Source organism: Puma concolor, chromosome B1, assembly GCF_028749965.1.
Source record: "Puma concolor isolate L17-30 chromosome B1, mPumCon1.1.hap2, whole genome shotgun sequence".
Lineage (NCBI taxonomy): Eukaryota > Metazoa > Chordata > Mammalia > Carnivora > Felidae > Puma > Puma concolor.
The window spans coordinates 105,584,159-105,610,901 of record NC_141670.1 but is presented as its reverse complement, the minus strand read 5'-3'; the positions used below and the strand labels follow the sequence as shown (position 1 = coordinate 105,610,901).

General features: G+C 36.7%; 1 protein-coding gene across 5 annotated transcripts in view; it reads right to left on the bottom strand.

The window, feature by feature from the left end:
• The window catches only part of PDE5A (phosphodiesterase 5A), a 141,580-nt gene that overhangs the window by 63,125 nt on the left and 51,712 nt on the right, over window positions 1-26,743 (bottom strand). For all 5 annotated transcript variants that reach the window (XM_086704315.1, XM_025922013.2, XM_086704314.1 and 2 more), the window contains exons 4-9: window positions 21,052-21,123; window positions 19,323-19,412; window positions 16,843-16,980; window positions 14,547-14,614; window positions 7,100-7,208; window positions 6,052-6,139 (exon numbers count right to left, since the gene is read on the bottom strand). In XM_086704315.1, coding sequence (XP_086560441.1) covers window positions 6,052-6,139; window positions 7,100-7,208; window positions 14,547-14,614; window positions 16,843-16,980; window positions 19,323-19,412; window positions 21,052-21,123 — 565 coding nt within the window. The remainder of the gene's footprint in view (window positions 1-6,051; window positions 6,140-7,099; window positions 7,209-14,546; window positions 14,615-16,842; window positions 16,981-19,322; window positions 19,413-21,051; window positions 21,124-26,743) is intronic.

Sequence of the window (26,743 nt, the reverse complement as noted above, 5' to 3'; positions counted from 1 at the left end):
GTAACAGATTGGGCATGCATTTAGACTTTCTATTGCATTCCATTGATCTTGCCATCTTTTCTGGCACACATATGATACTTCTAATTATGTTACTTTTACAGCATTATTATTTTTTAATATTTATTTTTGAGAGAGAGCAAGACAGAGCATGAGTTGGGGAGGGGAGACGGAGACACAGAACCCGAAGCAGGCTCCAGGCTCTGAGCTGTCAGCACAGAGCCCGATGTGGGGCTCAAACTCATGAACTGTGAGATCATGACCTGAGCCGAAGTCGGAGGCTCAACCGACTGAGCCACCCAAGCACCCCTTGCAACACTATTTTAATTTCTGATAGACCAAATCTTTTTTTTTTATTCTTTGATTCTTTTTATATGATATTCTTTCAGATGAGTTTTATAAATGTTGGTCAGGAATTCCCCTTCCCTCTGAAAAAAAAAAAAAACCCTATGAGGATATGTATTAAAATTGATATAAATCTAATCTGGGGGAAGTTGACATCTTACAAAATAGATTCTTATCAGGAAATGTTATGTTAGTTCACTTACTAAAGATTTTTAAGTTATTCAGTAGACTATTACAGTTTTCCTCATAAAGACGCTACATATTTCTGGCTAAATTTATTCTTTGCTACTATTATCTATGTTTTTTTTTTCCATTATTATTTTTGAACAGATTTGTCTTGGGATATATTAAAGTTATTTCTCTTTAATAATCTGAAAACCAGGTGGGGCGCCTGGGTGGCTCACAGTTAAGCGTCTGACTTGGACTCAGGTCATGATCTCACAGTTTGTGACTTCAAGCCCCACACTGGGCTCTGTGCCGACATTTCAGAGCCTGGATCTTGCTTCCAATTCTGTGTCTCCCTCTCTCTCTGCCCCTCTCCCACTCACGCTCTGTCTCTTTCTCTCAAAAATAGAAAAAAAGTTAAAAAAATTTTTAAATAATTTTAAAACCAGGAAGTTTTAGAACTCTCTGTAGAGAAATACTTTCAGCTGATTCTCTTAGGTTTTCCACTTCACAATCATATCATCTGGAAGTTGTTTTATTTTGCCTTTTCTTTTTCTGTATCTCACATTGTTTCATCTCCTCCCCTCTGCTTTGGCTAGAATTTCCTCTGGGCAATAGTTGTTATTTTTTATTCATTGTTACTTGTGTTTTTCTCTTATTATCCTCATTATATGTGCTGCAGGTTTGCTTATTATTATTGTTTCCCCATTATCTCTTTTTTTCATTATCCCTTCCCATTTCATGAATTTATCATTTCAATTACTTTTCTCTGCTTTCTATTTATTTCTTTATTGGGGGGCAGCATAGAAGTAAGAAAGAGAGGGTGCTGTTTTTCTAATTTCTTCAACTGAATTCTTAGTTCAAATGACTTTATTATTTCTTAATAATAACAAAATAGTTAAAGCTGTATCTCTCCTCTGAGCATAGCTTTGACCATATACCTTGAGTTTTTATGTTATGTTGATTCAACCATCAATTTTCTAAAATGAGGTACTCTCATTTTGGCTTTTGATTTCTCCATCATCACAAAGGAGAATACTTTTCAGTTTCCAAGTGAGAATTTCCCTTCCCACTTGTCCTTTTATTATGCATTTCCAATTCCAATGCATTGTGAATCATGAGAGTGGTCATCAATTCTGTTTTGGAAATGACCAAGTTTGTGTTATATATGTGTGTATCATTAATATTTGTAAGTTTCTGATGGATATTTGACAGGAATTTGTATTTTTAGGTTATGAAATATAAAAGTAAATCTATATTTGCCTATTAAATCCACTTCATTTTTTTATATTAATGCTAATGTTTCCTTATTTTTTCCTGGAGTTTAACTTTCTATGAGATGTGGTGTTCTAAAGACTTCCATTTTGTCCATTTCTCCCTCTATTTTTAATAGCTTTGGCTTTTATATATCAATGATGCTAGTTTATTAGAAATATTTATGACAATTACACTGTCTTGGTGGATTTTAAGTTTAATAAATTTCGAAGTGACCCTTTACAGTATGTTTTTACCTTAAATTTGACTTTGTCTGATATTATTATTGTCACCTCTATTCAAATTTTTCCCACTTTGTGTAAAATGCGTTCTTACAAATGATATATACCTCATATCTTCCAGAAATTCCCTCACTATTTCTAGTCCAGTAAAGGTAATCTTCTGTTTTCTAGTGCTACTATAAAGTTTTTCTTGCTATTTTTGCAATAATTTCTTAAAACTATAATCCTTTGATTTATTTTTATTTTATATATTTTCACTTTTACAATTCTAAATTATACATTCTTAGTTTAATTTTTTCTCATTTTCTTCCAATTATCACTGTCCCTACAGTCTCATTGCCTGGAACTTATTATAACTAAGCATAATTTACAATTCTCTGAGAAGAAAACCAGATAACTTTAAGCATTATAGGCAATGTGTACCATGGATGACACTGCACAGTTTCATTATACTTGCATTGGGAAAATCCTAGCAAATATTTCTATAAGCAAATGAGAAGTTAGTGATATTGCCAAATGGTAACACTTCATATGAAAAATAAAGGGAAGCAGTGTCAAATTTAAACATATAATTTTAGAATAGTTATCTATGCCTTAGAATCAAATTGCAACACAGACATGAGCAGAGGGTTAGGGTAGCCATCAGTTTAGAACACACATTCAGTTAAGAAATACAGTTGACCCTTGAACAGCATGGATTGGAATGGTGAGGTCCACTTATACGTGCATTTTTTTTTGATAAATACAGTACAGAACTGTAAATGTATTTTCTCTTTCTTATGATTTTCTTAATACATTTTCTTTTCCCTAGCTTACTTTATTGTAAGAATACAGTATATAAAACCTATAATAAATAAAATATGTGTTAATCAGCTGTTTTTGTTACTGGGGAGACTTCTGGTCAACAGTAGGCTATTAGTAGTTAACTTTGGTGGGATTTAAAAGTCATACATGGATTTTAGACTGCATGGGAGGGGGTGTCAGTCCCCCTAATTCCCTTGAAGAATCAACTGTACATATTTCCCATACTTCACAATCAAGAATGTGTAATATAACACTACAATTTTTGTTATATTTTTCATTAACAAAGAGATGAAAATGTAAGTTATTTAAAGTGGAGATGTTCTAAACATTTTTGGGGGGGGAGGGAATGGGAATGGGACTAATTTCTTCAAAATCTGTCCTGAAATGGGCATGGAAAATAGCAGTAAGAATTCCTGGTAAATATGATTTGGGAAAAAGGCATATTTAGCCTAATAAATAGGGGAAATAACTGGTTAAAATAAATGAATATTGAATGAGAAAAATATTTCCTTAATAGCACTGGAAGCAAAACTCTAGAAACACTCTCTATTAGCCAGAGCACTAAGAAAACATTTGATATGAAACAATGCCTCAGGGAATACAACAGGCCTCACACTGGTCTAATGTCTATAATTTCATCTAAATGTCAGTAACGGAAAAATATGAGGGGGAAGGAAGATTACAAAAAACACATGGTCCTGTCTGCCTTTCCTCATGAAACTCTATGGGGATTCTCTATTAGAATTACATAATAGAGGAATCTGGCCTGTGATATGCAAGAAAAATTATCTACAGCCATGACATTTTCCATGCCACATCTGTGGGCACAAAACACAGGCAAGAATTCAAATTTTCTGTTTTGTCACACTTTTAAGCAGCAGGGAGCACTGGAAATGTTCCTTCTCTTTCTTGGAATCAACTTGAGCCCCCACCAAAACCCCCATTTTTTTCTTTCTTTTTATTAATAGGGAACTTTCCTCTCCAAAGATAACATTTGCTTGCTTTTGGCTCTGTTATCAAGTAGGGTGACACAAAATGTATGCCAAGTCTGATCACTTCAACTGGTATTTTTGATTTTTTTTTTTTTTTTTGCTCACTTGAAGGAAACGTGACAGGATCACAGAATGTGAACAGATGTGAAAGGTTCAACTCGGCAGAGGTGAATAATGTGCTCATGTTTTAAATGGTTAAAGGAAGAGTGGAGCCAAATGGATGCTGAGTCCCCTCCCCACCTGGGGCTGTTTGCACTTCACTGAACCAGCTCACATTTGTGTCAAGTGATGACAAAGCCTGATGGAGAACTTCCTCCAGCTACTCCCCATTCCCAATTATTATTCCAAAGAGATGCTGCTGAGGAAAAGCAAAGATCTGACCTGATGTAGCAAGTTGCCACTCAGTCCTCATTATGAAAACTTGCTAGTAAATAATGCATCCCTTCTGGAATTTCACTTCACATTTGCAAAGGTCAGAGGCAGCTTATATCAAAAAGCATTCTTTTAAAAAAGCGTAATATTTACAATGTAGTTTTCACCTTGCGCTCCCGACCAAATAAAATTTTTATAATATAACATTTACTTGGTATCATATTGTAAGGCACCCTTGTCAGTTTCCTTATTGCTTATGTTAGCAAACTCATGGATGAAAATCTTGAAAAGAAAATTCCCATACTACGTATTCAGCAGCCTCTACTTTTCTCTCTGAGATCTGTGAAGAGTGCAGGTGACCAAACAGCTCGGCTGGGAGTCCCCAGGCTGGTTTCTAGAGACTTTACTAGGCAATTCACACCACAGTCAGGATATGACTCCTGGCCTTGTAGCCTTAGAAACTAGATTACCATGACTGAGGACAGAGCCATTTCTCTGGGGGTAGAGGCACTGTAACTAAGTTCACAAGACTGATATCTAACAGCAGAATATTCACATACAGCAAAAAACAGATCTGTCCCAGGGAATAGGAGTACGTGCACCTGCAACTCCAGTCCATTGCCTCAAGTCCAATTCACTGATTTATAACTAGAAACAGCTGTCAAAGCCATCCATATATTTTCGAGTATATGAATAATGCATTCTCCTCCTATGAGTTAAGCTACCTTGGGAAAAAAATAATCAGAACAAGGGAAGTCTGATTGGTGGGATGCTTCTAGTATCCCCTGGTGTATCTGTCTCACAAGAAGGATGTGCACCAGCAAAGGCACTGGAATCACTGATGGCTACAACCTGCTACATCCACTGCCCCCTAAGTGATAGCCTCGCCACTTGGTCAGAATACTCTACCCAGACTGACACAACTTACTACATCCATCTGCACTTGAGGGACAAAAATTCCCTGACTGCTGGACAGAATCTGGATAGGTATTTGTGTTTTTTTTTTTTTTTTTCTATTTTCGTTAATAATACCTCTCCTCCCCCATCTTTCTGATACCCTCTTTCAATAAAATTATAGTTAAGTCTTGCAACCTAGAAACTATTCAGACTTTTACTTTAAGGTAATTAACATTTCTAAGCCTTACTTCATTAGGCTTTTGATTTAAAAGGTTAGCCTTTAGAAAGCCTTCATATTTCCTTTATTTCCAAGTTCTTGGGACAATGTTAACAGTTCAGACTATTTTCACGTGTCAGTCATGCACGGCTGACATTGAAAACCTCATATTTTCCGTACTACTCTTAATATAACTTGTAATGCCAAGAAATAAAAGTGTCAATAATAGGAAACATCATTCCACTTTGTTCTGAGGATGCACTCTTCCAGCATTCCTGAAGTAGACATTTTTCTATAACCTTAGAATGTAAACTCCCTGAGGCCAGGGATTTCCACATTGCTTGCTGATTTATTCCAGATCACTAGAACAGCAGAGTGCTCAATAAATATTTTTGAACAAATGAATACCTTCTAAACTCTAAACCACATATTTAACAGAAAATCAGAGCCATGAAGTGATAGCTAAAACAACACACATTATTGACCTAATGTTTCTCAGTCTACAAACTTTCAACACATCATCTTTCAACAAAAATTCTGTTGAAATAGCATTATAATAATTACAAAAATATGTTACAGTTAAGATATTTAACAATGTCTGTCAACATTTATCAATGTAAAATTATTTCAAAAGTCCTTCATTATTCCAATTTTTATCTTTTTTCACACATTTTATTTCTTCAGTTTACACTTGAAGGAAAAAAGCTTCTGGAAATACATTTTTTTCTTTAATAAGTCCAGAGTATGGGTTAGTAAAAGGCTTTACCTATCACTTTATTCTTCTTTCCATTTTTTATAGGCGTACAAAGCAAACTTCTAATGAACTGTTGACTTACGCTTCCTGTGTTTTCATTCTAAACAAAAACAAAAATAAAACAAAACAGGTACAAATTATGAAGAGACTGATTTGCCCATTAGGTGTTATGTAAACTATACTGGACATCTGAAACCACTAATATATTCATCTTTTATTAGCTTGAGATAACATCAGAGTGCAGAAAATGTACAAATAACAATGAAGTTCACATAAATGCAATATAAACCAATTAGTCTTTACATTATTAAAAGTAATAAATATCCTATATTTCTTTTTTTTCATTGTAAACTTCCCAAGCAACTTTTGGTAATATTAAGCAAATATTTATGCAGTTATTTACTATACTAGTGTAGCAGATGTCTCAATAACTTAACAAGATGGGCAGAATCCGAAAAGCACTACACTATCTGGGATACCAATGCCACAAACTTGTGTTTCTTTAGGACTGCCACTGTTTCTATTGCCCATATTGGGTCTTCTAGATTCGCAAATAACAAAATCAAGGCAGCTGCCTCAAAGTGCAATGCATTTCCAGAGACAGAAAACACGACAATTCAAAGTTTTCAGTGTCTGAGATACTACTGATCTTGGTAGCTTTGCTGTCAAAGAAAATATACTCATTTCTCCACAGAGCTGCTCACTGCAGTAGATTACCAGCTATATAAGTTTGAGCCAAATGGAACTTAATTTTTTAGGATAAACTCAAGAACTATAGCAACACTATCTAAGGAATGTCACTGACATTAAGTAGGTAATAAATTGCCTCAAAATTAGTTGATAACTCATTATTACACATTAAAAAACTGATCCAAGTAGAGGGAAAAATATGTGAGTACAGCTAACCATCCCTTAAGAGATGTTATGAACTATTTTATTTTCCTTCAGCAGATCACTCTGAAAGAGCCAGTTCTAAGACCTTCAGCTGAAGAGTCCTTGTAAGTGTGGATCTGATGGGAAAACAGTGTTCGAGCTCCAAGTTTAAAACTGGTTTACTTACTGTCCAGGGAAATCTTTTGTCTTTACTGACATCTGGGATATTAAGTGGTTCCATAGTATTTTTTACATACTGAGCATACATGTAATTGATTCTGTTTGCATCACGCTCCCTGTGGAAATAACAGATATGAGTTCTTTCCATGAAGTGAAAAAACATGGGTAAAACAGAGTTAAATAAATGATAAGAGATATACACTAGTCTTAAATTATAGGGTAAAGTGTATGTCTTAATTGGAAATGCACTTTAAAAGTGATGATTCACAACTTTGGTAGTTATTACAATTTAAATGTTTTGAAAAGACAAAGACCCATAATTATTCAGATTTCTAAAACAAGTTTTAAAATGTCATAAGTAGTGCTATTACCACCGTTAAATGGGCAGGTTGATTTTTGTGCCATTTATGTAAAATCCATACAAATTTTCTTCCACGTCTTATTTTTTCATCAGCTTATAGAATGACTGAGGTCCAGTCCCTGTCTGTTTTACTTCCTCAGTTATTTGCTTTATCCACCCCCATAATCGTTCACACATTTCAAACCAAGGGGAAAATCAAACATGCCTGAAAGAATTTTATTAAGTTTTTCTCTCTTCCTTTTTTTCTGCTTTGAGATATTTTATGATACTTTTTTAAATTAAAAATTTATCTTCTTCAAAAAGTTTTCTGAAAGTATAGTTGACACACAATGTTAACATTCCTTTCAGGTGTACAACACGGGATTCAGCAATTCTTTTTTTTTTTTTTTTAAGTTTTTTCAAATATTTACTTACTTTTGAGAGAGAGACAGAGTGTAAGCAAGGGAGAGGCAGAGAGAGAGAGAGAGAGACACACACACACACACACACACACACACACAGAATCCAAAGGAGGCCCCAGGCTCTGAGATGTCATTACAGAACCCAACGTGGGGCTCGAGCTCATGAACTGCAAGATCATGACCTGAGCCGAAGTTGGATGCTCAACTGACTGAGCCACCCAGGTGCCTCAGGATTCAGCAATCTGTATGTTATGCTGTGTACCACAAGTGTAGGTCCCATCCGTCACCATACAGGTGGTTTTACAATACCATGGGCCATATTCCCTAGGCTGTGCCCTTCATCCCCATGACTTACTCATTCCATAACTGGAAGCCTGTACCTCCTACCCCTTCACCTCTTTTGCCCATCTCCCCGCATCCCTTCTTTCCCCTCTCTTTCACTCTAGGTTAGACTTGTGTGGAGGTCCACAGCTCTCCTAGCTCTGTCCCCTTTTAGCCTCACGGGGAGTTTCCCCTAATAAATTTCCTGCACATTTAATCTAGTCTTGGCATTTGCTTCTTGGAGAACTTGGGCTACCTGTGACATCCACTGCTTTTTGCACAGTGAGTATCAATGGATGTATATGAATAAATTATTGAGAAGACAGGAACATGGAGCTTGGACACAGTGAGAAATGTACGTGCTTTAGAACTAAATGGGAATCACAGGCTATATAAGTCAAAGACAGAAAACTCCATCACAGAGACATGGAAACAACAGCTAACACTGACTTGGTACTTAACACGTGCCAAAAATTTTCTGAAGCATTTGTGTATATTATCTCATCTAGTCCTGACTATAATCCCACTATCAGTATCCCCATTTTACAGATGAAGAAACTGAGGCTTTGAGGGGTTAAATCATTTACAAAAAGCCCTACAGCTAGTAAAAGATGGAACTTAAATTTCAATCAGTCTGACTTCAGAGTGTATGCTCTTCATCTACTTAGTATCCACAGGTTTTTAAATTGTAAAAACCTTTTTACTACTTTTTATAGTGTTACTGTATTTACTATAATTCTGTTTTCTAATACAAAAATCAATAACAAGTATTAACTAGTATATATATTCCAAGAAAGTGAGCTTAAAGAATTAATTCTATCCATTTTTCATTTTATGATAAAAATGTGCATTTAAAAATTAACATCAAGTTAATTAACAATGAAACTATAGCACTAAAATACCATTTTTTCCCTTCTAATTGGATGGCTCTTATGAAACGAAGCACAGAAACTCCAAAACCTCCCACCACCTGGAGATGAGCTTCCCTTCCAAAATTCTTAGGCAACCCAACTCACAACAGCTTTACTGTGCTTTATCTCACTGATGATGTGATTCTAATAATTATGTATAATATTCACCCTGAATATTTATTTTCATTTTACACTTAACATTTCAAAACTGTCTTCAATGTGTTATTTTAATTTATAAAAGATAATTAGTAGGTTGGTTGGACAAATACTAAGTCATGCTTTTCAACTGAAATGAACACCTAAAAGAACGATTTGCTTACAGCTGACATCATAAAATTGCCTAGCATTTCATCTCATGGGAGAGAGTTTGGATTGGCAAAGTGTTTAAGACTGAGAATTGGAGAGTCCTGCATTCTATCAATAAACAACTTTAGAAACATAATGAAGAGTCTGCTGGTGAAGTGTCAATATTGGTTTAGTCCTTTTTCAAAATGCTGAAGTCACTACACATCATTTTTAATTCAGAGGTTTGGCAAAATTAGGCCTAATATCTAATTTTTATAAAAATAAAGACGAGTTATATCACCAAAAGGCCTTTTACTGTATCATTAATTAAAGGCTAACTTTATTTTTTTTGAGAGAGAGAGATTGCATGGAAGCGGGAAAGGGCAAAGGGAGAGGGAGAGAGAGAATGTCAGGCTCCACACCCAGCATGGAGACCAAGGTGGGGCTCGATCTCACAACAGCAAAATCCTGACCTGAGCTGAAATCAAGAGTCTGACGCCTAACCAACTGAGCCACCCAGGCACCGCTAAAAGGCTAACTTTAAGTGTTTAGCTGACATAAGGCATCAGTGAATACTTTCAAATGCTATACAATTAGTTAATGAATCAGTTAAAATGATCCATGAAATTACTCCCTTAAGGTAATCACACTGACCTATTTATTTATCCTTTATAGAAATATCTTTATACTAAGACTATCTTGGAATGATGACAAAAATAAATGGAAAAATGCCTTCCATTTTGCCTACAGAGAGGGAACACACTATTCAAAATAAATCAAATAAATAAGACCACACTTTTTTAAAATGCATATTTACCAGTAGAGGTCACTATCATACCAAATCACTGGGGTTGTTGAGCTTTCATTAGAAATTAGAGGACCAGGCTGAATTTGTAATAAAAATGAAAATGCCAATACATAAAATGTGATTATACAGACATATGCTGCTGTACATATATTCAAAGGTAAATGTATATAACTCATCATTTTATGCTCTTTTTTATTTTACTCTTTTTTTTATTCAAGTATAATGCACATAGAGTGTTATATTAGTTTCAGGTGTACAATACAGTGATTCAAAAATTCTACATGCTTCTCAGTGCTCATCAAGATAAGTGAACTCTTTTTAATTTTTTTTAAACGTTTATTTATTTTTGAGACAGAGAGAGACAGAGCATGAACGGGGGAGGGTCAGAGAGAGGGAGACACAGAATCTGAAACAGGCGCTAGGCTCTGAGCTGTCAGCACAGAGCCTGACGGGGGGCTCGAACTCACGGACCGTGAGATCATGACCCGAGCCGAAGTCGGCAGCTCAACCGACTGAGCCGCCCAGGTGCCCCATGAACTCTTTTTTTTTAAAAAAAAAAAATAAAAGTTATTTTGAGAGAGAAAGGGATAGAGAGAATCCCAAGCAGGCCCTGCACTGTCAGCACAGAGCCCAATGTGGGCTTGCACTCACCAGCTGTGAGATCAAGACCTGAGCCAAAATCAAGGGTTGGACGCTTAACTGACTCAGCGACCCACACGCCCCAAGATAAATGAACTCTTAATCCCCTTTATCTATTTCACCCACCTCCCCTCTGGCAACCACCAGTTTGTTTTCTGTATTAAAAAGTCTATTTTCTGGTTTGTCTCTGTTTTTTAAATTCCACATATGGTCATTATATCATTTATGTCATTTTCATATCATTTGTATCATTTCATCATTTTATACTGAATATAAAGTATCATACCTATGGATATATGTAAATACATTAAATGTATGTCTATATTTGCATATATAGCAATTCATTATGCAATCTGAAAAGTAAAAGAATCAAATATTTACATGTGTTTTATCTAGAAGCTTTCTAAAGCATTCTTTATAAAAAACAGCAAAGAGGCACCTGGGTGGCTCAGTCAGTTGGTTAAGTATCCAACTTCAGCTTAGGTCATGATCTCGCAGTTCGTGAGTTTGAGCCCCATGTCGGGCTCTGTACCGAAGGCTTGGAGCCCGGGGCCTGCTTCAGATTCTGTGTGTGTCTCTCTCTCTGTCCCTCCCCTACTTGTGCTCTGTCTCTCTCTCTCTTTCTCTCTCAAAAATAAACATTAAAAAAAATTTTAAAAAGCAACAAAAATGTCATAGCATCATAAAACCAAAATTATATTAATGCTCTTCCTAAGAATAAGAAACTTCATAACTGATCCAGGCAGTAGATACCAGCACTTATTAAAAGGGAAACACACAATACTCACCAAGACATGGGCTTATTATCACACATTCAGAAAGGACCCAAAAGTTACTAAAACAATGTCAAATATGCCAGAAAATATAATGGTGCACAGAGGGGCTTAGGAAAAGAATACACATGGTAATAGGATATAAACTTGTCATGACCAGCAATGCCCAGAGGGAAGTGAAGGTCAGTTTTATCTTTGTGAACCAAAAACTCCAGGTAGCTGAAAAATCTCAGGTAGAGAGAGATACCATGGTTTATCTACTTTGACTACGCACTCCAGGCCCAAGTTAGCAATAAACATTTAAGTCAGTTGTACCTTCTGAATCAGATGAATTCCCCAACTGCCCCCAAGTTACATCTGACCCTTTGCAAATTCCTCGAATTGTTTTAATGAGAGAAAAGGTCTTTCATTGTATCACACTGTTAAAAGTAATAGTCTAGAACTAATCAGTTTTGATATACATATAATCACTTAACCAACTAAACTTTAAGTCACCATGGTCAAAGGTGTCTCCATCTTGATGAGGGAAGACATAAGAGGATAGGGAACGTGAGAGAGCATGAGGGGCAGAAGAGAATGAAAGACAGGTCTTCAGACCTACCAGGGGTCAGTCGTAACAGGGTTTGAACAGAACCAGGCTGTGCACTGAAGTAGTCTGTTCTTGAAGACAGCTGTAAACTCAGGCAATTCTGCTTTACATGATCTACAGAGATTTTCCGTTTCCAATTTTTTTATTGCATTTATCACAAAAAATTTTTATTATAAACATTTTCTTCCAATTTTAATGAACTTTTTGAAAAATACAAAAAAGTTGAAAATAAAATGAATATCCTACTCTGGATTCCACAATTCATAATGTTTGCCACATGTGTTTTATCTACGTATGTATGTGTGAATATATTTACTTGTTTAAATGTATTAAATTTAGATAGTTATTTATCTTTGGTTGAACTATTTTAAAGGAAGGTACAGACATTCTAATACCTCATCCTTAAGTACACCAGGATGAATCTTACAAAAATAAAAAGTTTCCTGCTAACCCCAATATCTTCCTAATTCCAAAGAAAAGTAACGATTATTCCCCCCATCAACATCTACAATCCAATCCACATTCAGATTTCCAATTTTTCTCAAAAACTTTCTTTTGATAGTTGTTTTAATCAAAATAACCAAAATTCATGCATTGCATTTGGCTATCACGTCCAAGATAGTACTTCCCTCCATTTTGTTTAATGACACTGACTTTTTGAAGAGACCAGGCCAGTTATCTTACATAATGTTCTATAGTTTAGATTTGCACAGAGGTTATCTTCAAAGGACTCATGGTCACTGAAGCTAATAGCACTTTTACTAATAACAATTTTACTTTTACTAATAGCAATACCATTTACTACATGAAATAATTCTCTAATAGGTTAACTGCAGTAAAAAATATCAAATATCAAATAGTAAGTTTTAGTATCAAATAGTAAAGTTAGGACAATGTTCTATTTCCATGATCATATGAAGCTTTTATATATAACATCAACAATTAGGGATAAAATAATATTGAGAAATTTGAGGTAAGTTATTTAAGGGGGTGAAATAATTTGAAACAAATGAACAATGAAAACTGTGATAAATAACACTATACCTAAGAATTCCAGTCACTTTACCCTGCAGACTTGTATTCCTCAGAATAGCCTATCACTTAAGCAAAAAACACCAGTTTTTTACTAAGGATGGAAAAGGGAATCTGAGAAAGAACATTTGGTAGTTTATTCTAAGTCCTTATCAAAATTCTTCAAAAAGCGCAAATAAAATAGGGGCAATGATATCTCTAACCTCAATCTTATAAATATTTTCTATTATCCAAGTGATAATTAACCACAACAAAAATTAATACAAATTTTTAAATTACAGAAAATATGACAAACACATGAGCTGCAATAGATATCTGGTTTGATTCTAGCCTTTGGGTATATGTATTGGTGTGACAGAGATCATAGGCTTCCTTCTGTTAGTAGTTAAATCCCTGTGGCTGGTTACAAATCACAGCACACTTGAAGAGAAGTTTGTTCAGAAGCCTATCAAATTTCCAGTGAGCGTCCAATATTCAATGAAAAATATAACTGCAATATAAACTTGTGGGCCTTAAATGAGTCAGTCCACAAAAATATTGTACATAGGTCTATGCTAATTTTGACACCATTCACTATATTGGGAATTCTCCTATAGGTCAACTATAGGGGGAAAAAACACTGGAACTTTGTCATCAAAGAATAAAGTATTTTCAGGAATAAAATTTTTGGTTGGTGGGGTGGGGGAAAGCATCCCATAGCTTCTGTGTCTTAAACAGGTCACAAAATAGCTATTTAGCCAGTATTATATATACAGTTAGCCCTTAAACGATGGGGGGTTAGGAGTGCCAATACCCCACATAATAAAAAATTCACATATAACTTTGGACTCCCCCAAAACTTAATAGACTACTCTTGACCAGAAGCCTCACTTCTAACATATACAATTGATTAACACACATTTTGTATGTTATATGTATTATATACTGTATTCCTTTTTATGTTTATTTATTTCTCTTGAATGTGAGCATGAGTGGGAGAAGGGCAGGGAGAGAGGGAGGGAGAGAGAGATCCCAAGCAGGCTCCACACTCAGTGTAGAGCCTGACGCAGGGCTCAATCCCACAACCCTGGAATCGTGACCTGAGCCAAAATCAAGAGTGGGATGCTCAACCAACTAAGCCACCCAGGCACCCCTTTATACCGTATTCTTACAATAAAATAAGCTAGAGAAAAGAAAATGTTACTAAGGAAATCATAAGGAAGAGAAAATACATTTATAGTAGTATACTGTATTTATTGAAAAACATCCATGTATAAGTGGACCCACACAGTTCCAATCATGTTGTTCAAGGGCCAGCTGGACTTTTGATAAAGACAGAGGAGAAGCTACCTTACCTTGTTAAAGTATCTGATGATTTTTCTAATTCTTCACACTCCATGTGAAACACACTAGAAAAAGAATCCTGAAAACAGAGGATAACATGGACTGAGAAATAAGTTTGACAATGTAATGAAATCTATCTAAATACACACATGTAAGTGTGTGCAACCGAGGAAAGATGACAATACTTGTGATATTTTTCAAGTTAGAATAAACTGACACAAGCACTCCGTTCCTGACAGCCTCAAGTTGCCTTCCCATGTTCTTACCAGTTTCTGATATTCACTTGCAAAACGCTCATTTGCGTACTACTTGTTTTTTGTTTTTCTACCAGGTGTTAATGAATATGGTAGCTTCAAATTTTCTCCATAGTTATTCAAAATCCACCTTTTAGCTTTTATGCATATATTGATTGCTGTTGATAGAGATCTTTTTAAAAGACATATTTTATGAGATCATTAAAATAATTGTGAAGAGGGGCGCCTGGGTGGCTTGGTCGGTTGAGCGTCCGACTTCAGCTCAGGTCATGATCTCGCGGTCCGTGAGTTCGAGCCCTGCATCGGGCTCTGTGCTGACCGCTCAGAGCCTGGAGCCTGTTTCGGATTCTGTGTCTCCCTCTCTCTCTGCCCCTCCCCTGTTCATGCTCTGTCTCTCTCTGTCTCAAAAATAAATAAACATTAAAAAAAATTTTTCAAAAAAAAATAATTGTGAAGATTAGCAACACAGAGAAATACTTTGGAAGTTACATTAAAAAACAGAATACATATTCATACCCATGCTACATTTGCAACTGAATAAAGAATTGGAGGTAAACACACAAATAAAACAATGATATTAGTTTAATTTGGGGAGAGAAGAACTGAGTCCTTTCTTCCTTACATTTGGATTTTTGCTCATGTTGAAATCTTTTTAAACAAAAAGTTATTGTATAAATGGACATCAAGCCACTTGATTCCCAAACTCAACAAATTAAGTTGGTTTAAAAAGTGAACAAAATACATTAATGTTCACATTGCTGAGCTATACTGCAAAGCACCAATGATCCAAGTCAGTTGCTGCCATGGCAGATGTTAACCGGTAGGCGCATGAGCTGAATGTTAATTAAAGTGATATTTAAGTTGTCTAAAAAAGCAGTGTTTTACGTATAACTTTCAAAAATTAAATGCTAAAGAACAGGTCACGGAGCAAAAATTGTAAATTGACTTACTGCATTAATGAGTTCTGACCTGAACTTTAAAAGGATAGCTACTTGCAATCATCTCCGTATTAAGGACTTTGTAACCGCCTGAAACTATGAAATAGTATCTAAGAGAATACTGACTACCTTACCACAGTAAATTCTCATTTGATATCCAGTTAATGAGACTTAGACACCCATACACCACAAAATGATTCAGAAAATGTTGAGTCATATAGTACAGTCTTACTATCTAAAACAATTTTTGAAATTTTAATATAAATATTATATATCTTTTATTATTCTACTTCCCCAAAACCCCATCAATTCAGATATCATATATGATATCTTTCCTAACCCACCAATGAAGAGCCTATTCTCAGGGTCTAAAGGAAAAAGAAAATAAATGACATAAAAAGATATATCCCAGAAGTAGTGGTTCATAGGTAAAAAGGGAAAGAAACTGCACAGAAGAAAACTGCTTTAGGCTAGGAGCTCTGATTCTAACCATGAATTCAACTGGCCTGTCTAGAAGCAACCAGCACTCGGTGAGAATACTCCATCTTTCCACACACATCTGTTTCTTTACATTACACATCAATGGATTGAAATATGCCAATTAGAACAGTTTAGTGGTTTTCCATTGCTGGTAAAGGATTTAGGACTAACAAGTACCTTTAATAATATTGCCTCTATTGGGCCATGCCCTTTGGTTTCTAGCCGATTTCTGATAAAAAGAAAATTTTATTCCCAACCTACTCAGAATGGGGGTCTACTTGTTCATCGCAACCAGGGCACCACTATTCCTGACCACAAAAGGTCTGCACACCATAATGACAATGTATTTCTCCATCAAGGTAGTGTAGTCATTGACAAAAGCAGCACACAGATATTCCCATGGTAACCACTTAGTGGAGGGACACAAAGGTGAAATGGTGCATGGAAGGCATCCTCTCACCTCACCTCTACCCCTGTTCAACCAGAACAGCTCATACTCTGATTGGCTTTGCATAAACAATAAACAGTTAGGTTTTATCGAGAGATTTGAGGCTAACATGAGGTTTAAAAGCTGTGCTTTAAGGAACATAGGTTTCTGTCTTTCTAAAAATAAAGAAGTCATACTCTGTACTCACGGAGCAATCTTCATCCACTATGAAAATGGTGCATTTCTGCACCTGCATGAAAGAGATAATAGTGGCAGCTATTTTCTTTAGAATTACTTCTAATGATTGCTGTTCTTCAAAAATTAAGCTAGCAAGGTCAAGCAGCACCTAGACAAGAAAATTTAGTTTATTATTTAGTAATTGTTTGTAATTATTAAAGCAATACAATGATTTATACAATTTATGAGTTGTTTATTTACAGTCTAACAAGTTGCAACCAAGTTTGCATTCAAGTATTAAATACGTAAGTTTCTATTTACTACCAGAGCTTCCATACTGATTGTTAGTACAGTTAGTATAGTGATTATAATCACAGACTCTGAAACCGGAGTCATCAGTTTTTCATCCTGCTTTCCCTCCCTGTGAGCTTTGTGATGTAGGGCCAGTTCCTTAAAAATGGGGATAACAGTAATATAATAATATCAAATCATAGGATTATTGTAAGCACTAAATAAGTGAACATTTCTAAAGCATTTTGAATACTATCTGATACATAAAACACACTGTCATTGCTGTTGTTCCAAACTTCTGAGATCAACATTTATCAGCATTTTCACATAGCACAGTTAATACTGTCCAAAACAGACAAAATTTGAAGATGTCCTTTTGTGTTTTTTCCTGGTAATTTCTCTTTCCTTTGAATTCCATAGAATGTCTTCTAATCTCACGGAATATCTGTGTATAGAGGAGGAAGAAAGGGTGTCAAAGAAAATTTGAGGAGATGCTATGCTAGCTGAGCCCTGAGAGATAAGCAGGCATCATTTGGGTGAAGTGGGAAAGGGAAATATTTCAGTCAAAAGCAACTAAATTGAGAGAGGGTGGCATACACTATAAGTCTTAATCAAGTTTTAAGAGAAGCTATAGAGTGTGAGGAGGAGAGTTGGGGAGATGAGATTGCAGACTCAAGTGGAGAAGGAATCTCAAAAGCCCTGTATGTCTTTGGAAGCAGTTTGGACTATGATGGACTGCAGGAAGAAAGTACCAGGCTTGTATCTGTGTTTGTAAAAATGGGGACTAGATTAATGGGTGGCAAGAACAGAGCAGGGAGACCAGGTAGGAAGATACTGTAGGCAAAGGCAATGGAAGATCCAATACTTTATTAACACAAGATCTAAAAAGAGAAAATATAGGGTGGGAGAGAGGAATTATCAAAGAAGTAATGAAAAAGAATTACATAGAAAGGAAGGGTTTAAGCCTCCAGATGGAAAGGGATGACCAGGTACCAGTATGACAAATGAAAAAGAGTCATATTATAAAATTAACTTGTAAAAAGAAGATATAGAGACATGATATGAAAAGCTTAGACAAAAAACAGAACAAAACAAAACACCTACACAGAGCCAAGGATCAGTACAACAGGGACGCTAGTTAGAAGACAAAAACACCACCCCTAAATTCTGAGAAAGTGATTTTTCAGTTTATAATTTTATACCCAGCCAAACTGGTAGGATGATATAATAGGCAATTTCGAACATGCAAGGACTCAGAAAACTTACCCGATCAATACTCTTTCTCAAGAAATTAATTGAGAATATGTTGCAATAAAACAAGGGCATAAACTGAGAAAGAAGGAGTTATGGGATCCAGTGGACAACCAGTGGAGCCCTTCTGAGAAAGCAGTGAAGGAAAATTCTATGATGACACCTATACAGCAGGCAGGGGAGATATAGTTCAGCTTGGAAGAGAAATGGTGGAAAACCTCAACTTTGAGATCTCCAAGGAAAAGAACTCAACAGTATGCCTAAATAATGGGGAGTATGGGGGAAAAACTAACAACATGAAGGCTACTCTACACTCAGGGGAAAAGTTCAAGGGGAAAAAAAGGAATGGAATTCAGAAACATCATGAAAAACTGAAAGTTGTGTAACAAATGTAATATGAACATTTACATAGTCACGGTACTTATAAACACTTTATTTTAAATCACAACTTGAGAATTAAACTAAAGCTTACTAAAAGTTAACCATGGTTGTAGAACAACATATATGTTATCAATGTGGGCAACAGAAAAAGGTCTGTTGAGAAAAGCAGAGGCAAGTCATGGCAGTTGGGAAGGAAAGATGAGGGATGCTAAGATCCTCATTTTACAAAGCATAGAATCAACAGATGATGTCTCTAGTTGATAGGGCAAGAACTAACAGCCGTATCTAACATTATGAATGCAACCCATCCAGTAACTTAAAACAGATGTAATGATACTAGTGGAACAGGATAATGGCAAGTACAGAGTGATGTAAATCAAATAAATCCACCTCTTTTAAGTTAATGAATATTTTCTAACAGTGATAAAGCAACAGAGCATGGAATACAGGAAATGGAAAAAAATTATTAGAAGATACAGCTAAAATATTAAGTGGATTTTTAATCATACACATATTTTACCTGGATAAAAATTAAACAATTTTTTAAAAAAAGAATTCCTATACGCTCTCTTTAGTAATCAGACTTGCCTGATTTCTCTTGTTCTCCAGCAGTGAAGTCTCATAGAGTTGAGCATTATGAAGAACAATACCACAAAATGCCAAATAGGCAGCAAAGTCCTAGAAAACAGGGAAGACAACAGCCAAATTAAGAACTGTCTACAAAATTGTCTTGTTATATTATCTGAAACACAGAAGGCATCCCAAAGTATTTATAGCTGAAATAAATATTAGAAAGCCCAAAGGGTCCATGTTAATTCTGCACAGAATTAGGAACTGATGCAGAGCAAGTGTTAGCTAACTGGTACAGTAAGTAGATGACCAGTATTAACACCATCTCCTAAAGTCATACACTAGTTACAAATTACCAAGGAGAAAACGGGAGGGAGTAGGACACAGATCTCTTTATGCCATTTGAAACTGAAATTCACCCTATGCAAAATTTGGTGTTGTCTCTGAATGATATTAAGAGCTGGATCTGTGCTGAGACTATATAAATAGCCTGTAACTTATTACTGGGGCTAATGAAAGCTAACATACTTATTGGGAGAATACTGGCAGTAACGGTCCCATATGTTGTATAAAATATTAGCTTCAGTATGTTTTTTAACACGGATCGTCATCCACAGTACACTATTTTATAGTGGTATGCTCACAATTATATTAATTATTGACTAAAACAAGTCTGTCCATGGCATACTTTATTTAGAATTATACTTATTTTGCCCAGAGATGATACAGCCTACGAATGCAACTCTTTCAAGAAGGGATTACCTTAATGGGAAAATGATGAAATATAAATATAAAGCCATTCTAGAACCATGTTCCCCACCAAATATTCTCAGGTGTCATTAACAGAATAGGAGACTAGATGTCTATTACACTGATTTTAAAAGGTACTTGCTATGTTCTGAAGAAATTAAAACATGGGGACCAACATAAGTGCCAGTACGGCCTACACCATGGAGACAAAAATAACTCTGTCTTGTTTGAATGTCTTCCAAACGTTCCTACTAATTTTCAGGGGAGGGACATAAATAGCGACAGTCTTGAATAAGAAGAATTCAGTAGGCTCCACGATATACATATAATTACATATTCAGGAAGAGAAATAATAAAACCTACTGACAGAATGAAGTTATAAACAGGTTTAGGGGCTTCCGTCCTTAAATGGGAAGCATGTCGATGTGGTGCATGGAATGTATTCCTTCAGAGTTGGATGGGAAGAGTAATAAAATAATGCTGACTGCCGCTCTTTCTGAAGCTAAATTCACATCATCCAGCCTGAATTCACACCTTGGCGCCCCACCGTCTGTGTGCAAAGCTTATAAAACATTCTGAAATTTGCTTCCCCAGGAGGCAATTCCAATTTTTAGCTGACCTGGAGTTCTGAACTTGGAGCTTCAGGGGTTTTTACTCAGCATTGAATTTATTTATAGCAGTGATGAAAGGTAAATGAGATAGTTAAAATACCGTGTCACCCTCTGTATGGCCCCAACATGCACACAGCCCTTGGGGGGCAGGGGACTTGGTGACACAGTGAGGAGGTAGTTGGGGGTTTCTGAGGACTGACTACCCCTAGGACCTCAAAGTCAGCACTGTAGTTAGCCATAGGAAAGAGACACTTTTGAACATTTCAGACCATTTTAAACCGTGATTTTTTTGTGATCAACAATTTCAGCAATAGCTAAGTCTATATACACTAAAAAGAGAAAACATCTTCCTACACTGACATCACAGCAGACATAAGTTTTGGTACCTTTTCATCTTTTTCAGTGAATGTCCCACCATTTCCCGATCTCTTGTTGATGGCCTGGGCTACACCAACAACCTGGTATAAGGACAAAAAAGTGGCAATTTCACTGACTGAAATTACTGGTATAAATTCACCGAAATGTGTTTATGGAGGGATTTCTACATGTGCTTTTTTTTTTTTTTAACGTTTATTTATTTTTGAGACAGAGAGAGACAGAGCATGAACAGGGGAGGGGCAGAGAGAAAGGGAGACACAGAATCTGAAACAGGCTCCAGGCTCTGAGCTGTCAGCACAGAGCCCCACGCGGGGCTCGAACTCATGGACTGTGAGATCATGACCTGAGCCAAAGTCGGACGCTTAACCGACCAAGCCACCTAGGCGCCCCTACGTGTGCTTTAAAATAGCAACAAACTTTGAAACCAAAACAAAACCCCTCAGCTTTGAACTAGTTCTGTATCATTTGCTACGTCCTTTTTTTTTTAAATTTATATATTTCAAATGTTTATTTATCCATTTTGAGAGAGAGAGAGGGAAAGAGAGAGAATGCAAGCTGGGAGAGTGGCACAAAGAAAGGGAGAGAGAATCCCAAGCAGGTTCCATGCTCAGCGTGAGTGAGCCGATGTGGGGCTCAATTCCACGATAATGAGATCATAACCTGAGCCGAAGTCAAGAGTCGGAGACTTAACTGACAGAGTTACCCAGGTGCCCCTGTCTTGTCTAATAAGAATTCGAATGTTGTCAGCTTTTTGGGTCCCACCATATTTGATTCTGTGACTTCACTCTGCATTGTGGGAAATATTGTTGGCCATCACATTTTAAGTGAATATTTTTCAAGATTTTTGGATGAAAAATAAACTGTAAATTTCTGTCACATCCAAATTAAATGTGTGATAAAATGAACATGTTATATTAGCTTTAAATATAATATTTCAAATGGTTTAAACACGGTCTTTTACTAAAAATGATACAGGATCCAGTGGCCAATTAGGGTGAAAAATAATTTCTAATGTAGGGGTGTAGTCCAACTTCCTTTGAAACTTCTGACCTTAAAAATTGTTTTACCCCCAATAGGCTTATTTTTGGGAAAAGAGGTTTTCTTGAAAACCCAACACAGGAATTAACAGGCTGAGTCTTACTTCCAATGAATCAAAGGTAAACTGTATCTTAAGACTGAGCTCAAACTCTGGGAATATGTCTTAAGTTTCCACAAAAGGTGTAGCAACACTTTAAGAACCTTCTCTTCCTTCTGCTTGAAAGTGTATTTTACTTACCTGTTTAGTTCCAAATTCAGTCTGAATAATTGCTTTAGTCTTTTAAAGACCTTCAAAACTTACCTTTTGTTTTTTTCCTCCTTCCTCTTATGAATTCTACTTTCTCCTTCCTTGTGTGATTTAATATCAGTGGAACAGCTATTATCCCCTAAATGGTTACACTTTAGAAAAATAAAGCCCTTTTGTGTGTGTGGCTCACCCTTTTTTCCTCAGCTCCTTCTGGTCCCTTAGCTCTAAAAAACGATATAAAATTCTTGGCTAGGAGAGCAGAACAAGGAAGGGGAAATGCATTTTTATTTGATGTAGTTTTCTGATCTTCTCAACACCCTTCCTCCATGACCCATGACAGAGTAAAGGGATGTTAAAAAAAAAAAAAAAAAAAGCAGAATTCTCCAATTGTCCTGTACCTTTTTGTTGTCTTTAGTTCAACTCTCCCTTTTTTTGTGTGTACCCTTTAGCTCTTGAAAATGGCTAACAGATGTTCAGATGCTCCAATCTCAATGACTAAATGCACACAAAAACTTATGTCTATGGTCAAAAATGTCTGGATTGCAGATTAGCATGTTCACCTGAGTGTAACTGACAGGAGCCACTTGAGGGTCACTGGGGTCTAATACACAGTGCGATCAGTACAGCCTGGTTATTTCAACTACTGAGGTGTCTACTCTGTACTGAGGAGAGACAACAGTGGGGAGAAAGACTACTCTGAAGGAGCTCTGGGTCAAGATCGGGTGATGCACAAACATACACTTCAGGCACATAGGACGGTGTGATCAGTTCAATGATACAGATGCCCACAGACTGCTATGAGTACAGAAGGGGGCACATAATATGGGTAAAGAGGCAGTTTCTCAGACATGATAACATCTGAGTTTTCATTTGTCTTTAGTAAACGGCTTTATAAAAGAAAGACTTAAATTTTAAATCTTCATTTTAAGGAAGGGAAGTTTACAAACAGATACGAAGAGTCTTAGGCAAACCTTCTCAGATGATTACGCAGTATAAAAAAGGATGTGGTAATGCACTACATGCATGTAGAGCTGTGTGAGGCAATGTACTCAAGGTAGAAAGTAAAGTTCCCACTCATTCAAAAATAGAAAGACACAAAAAGCTAATTGTTTATTAAATGGTCACCAAACTGTATTAACGTCTTAGTCGATCATGATGTCACCATAAATTGACAGTGAGAGAACAGTTAATTTCCTAGTCTTAAAAGAGGCAAATCAGTGGCATAATGTATTTTCTGAAATCAAGACCAGTAAAAATGATAACATTGGTCAGTTTAGATCACTAGAGTCTCTTGAGAATGAGAACAAAGCCGGTGTGGGCTAATGAGCTCATTATGGTCCAAGGCTGCAGGCTACAGATAACCCTCAACCTGGTCAGTGATCTGCAGACTGATCTGGGGAGGTAGGCGAGAGCTGGGAGGGGCAGGGGGTAAATATTTCGAAGTGGGTCGGTGAGCATCAACCTCCACCAGAGAAGCAGGATCAAAGCATGGCCTGTTCCCAGTGTGCCTGCGGCAACTTCATTTAAGTAAAAGAGAACTTCAAACAAGGCTTCTTCGGTGCACTTGGAGATGATCCCTTCAGCTCTTCCTGTATTAAAATTTATATGCCAATTTCAACCTCAGTTTCAATCCGCACGTTTGATACTCAGAACTGTTTATATGATAAACATTTTTCTAACCATGGGCTGAAAAGTTTTCTCGGTAGTTAAAACAACAGTGTCCTTGAAACCATACTATCAGTCATTATTCACAATTTTCAACCAACACAAGAGTGTTCACATGGTTCAATAACTATTTTCCATTCTGGAATTTCTATCAGATTCATTTTTCAAATCTGTCTATTCCTCCTCCTCCTCCTTCTCTTATAAATACTAAGTCCTTTATCTCTTTGCCTGAGAGTTCATCTTTAGCAAGGGCTGTTTTCCACAGGAGTCCCACCTTCCCTGAGTCATGAAGCATCTGTGCCCAGTGACTTCCTGTTTGTCTTGGCACTGCCTTGGGAGTGTGAATGTGAACTCCATACCTGTGTAGAGCACAGGTTCATGTTCTCATGGTTCACAGGTGCCTCTTCTTTCTCTCACAGCAGCAGGCAGGAGACAAGCTTCCTTGAGGCTTCTCTTGTCTGCTGGTGGAGTTTGCCAGACCCATTTTCATGAATGAAACCATCACTCATCTAGGCTTCCCCTCCCTGTCCCTCCATGCTATTCCTGCAGAGTGTATGCATTCTATAGCCTGCGGATGCTACCCCTGGACATTCGTCACTATCCTGAATCTCAGATCCTCGTGAGCCCATCTGGCCAGGACTCCATGCTCACGTTTCTTATCTTGGGTTCCCCTCTGTGTCTGACACCTGTGGGTTTTCCCTTTCTTGAGCGCATCTGTAATTTGTAAACTTGTTTTTGGTAAAATTTTATCTTCTACTTGTTTGCAGAATTGTGGAGGGGTATTCTTCTGCATCTGTACAGTCTAGCCAACAGACCAGAAATCTTGTTTATAGGCTTTAAAGCCTACTTTGTATTCCCTCAACACCAGATCTTTACTATATTGAATTCCCCTGACCCACAATTTTTTTCCCTCTAATATTAAACAAGATATTTACTTTTAGGCAATGTCATGGAATAAGGATTTCCAATGATGAATTTTTCAACCTTTCTGGTAACCAATTACTTCTCTTACTAATAATTTTATAGATTCAGATATTGAGGTTAATTTAAGAGACAATTAATTAAATATAACTGGTATTAAAAACACAGGCATGTTCTTCAAAGAGTTATTAGACCAAGAACATATATCTAATACATACATGTGCCTCCATCCTCAGATGGATGACATTTTAAAAACAGCACTGATTAAAAAAAAAAAAAAAAACAGGTAAAAATAGGAGAAAAAGCGTAGCATTTGTCCAAGATCACATAATTCAGTAAAAGACCAAAAAGAGTTTAATTCTCTGAATTTCAAGGATCCTAAGCAAAACTAGCACCTTCTGCCCTCCTTGTGTTGATTTCCTTCTTCGGTCATCTACTGCCCCTTTAAACAAATTAGTTCATTGTCTTCAAGCCAAGTAACTGCTAACCATAGGCTTTTTAAATGTCAGTTTCGAACGATCGCCTTTATGGCAAGTGTGTGTCAGACCTCATATCTGAGAAGCAAAGCCCCTTAAAAGTATTAGTTTCCACATCAGAAAGCCCAATCACTCTGCCTACCTGCTGGCTACCTGGATCCTCAAATGGCAGTACTCTATGCTATTTTTTTTTTGAAGCACAAAGAAACTTCTGTTTTCTATTTTACTGGCACTTTGCACAGCATAAATGGATATTATGTCCTCACAGGGTCAAGTGTTCTTTTAGGAATGCAAAGGGCAAGACTTGACTCTCACTGAGTGAACAGTGTGGAATGTGACAGCTGGTCAATTCAGGGGCAACTGATCATTGCCACAGTGAGCAATTTCTTCTTCAATTAGCAGCTGCCCCAGACACTTACTGAGGCCATACATCAATCTCAATACACTTCCTTTTTCTCAATTCCAGGGGACACTCAGGATGGAAGCTAAAAATGCAAGGGAAGAAAGGAACAAACTCTACAATTTTTAGCTATCCTTCTCTCCCATCCATGGAATGCCACTATCATAATGACAGGGCCCCTAGACCAGGTATAACCTGAACCAAAACCTTATTTCACCAAGAAAATGAGAATTTAATACATACAGGAGCCAGTGGAGAAGTCTCCCCAGTGTTCTTTTCAAAAATTTACTTGACTCAGTCATTCATCCAACAAAAAATATTTTTATTCAAAAAATAATCTCTGAGTCTCTCATATATCAGTGATTGTTCTGGGCAACGAAGACCCAGCAGAGCACAAGACAGATAGAAACCCATGTCCTCATGGAGGTGACATTCTACTTCGAGCATTAGGCTTGGAAGAGAATCTCACCCATATACCACCTTCTCCTTCTGTTTTACAAGTAAGCAAACTGAAAGTGACAGAGTTGGTATGACCAATCTGGGCTTTCTCACAGAGGAAATCCTAGACAATCCAAATCCTAGACAATCATCAAATTATGGCCATAGTCCATGTGGTAGGCAAAATAATGTCCCCCAAAGATGTTCTCCTTCTAATCCCCAGAACCTGTGATTATGTTACCTTAAATGGCAAACAGGAACTTTGCAGATGCAATTAACTTAAGGATCTAGAGATGGAGAGATTATCCTGACTCATCTGGGTGGGTCCTCCAACTGTAATCACAAGCATCCTTATGAGGGAAAGCAGGAGGCAGAAGAGTTGGGAGTCAGAGATTTGAAGATGCTTGGCTGCAGGTTTTGAAGACAGAAGAAAGGGCCACAGGCCAAGGGATGTAAGCAGCTTGTAGAAGCTGGAAAAGGCAAGAGAACAGATTCTTCCCCTAGAGACTCCACAC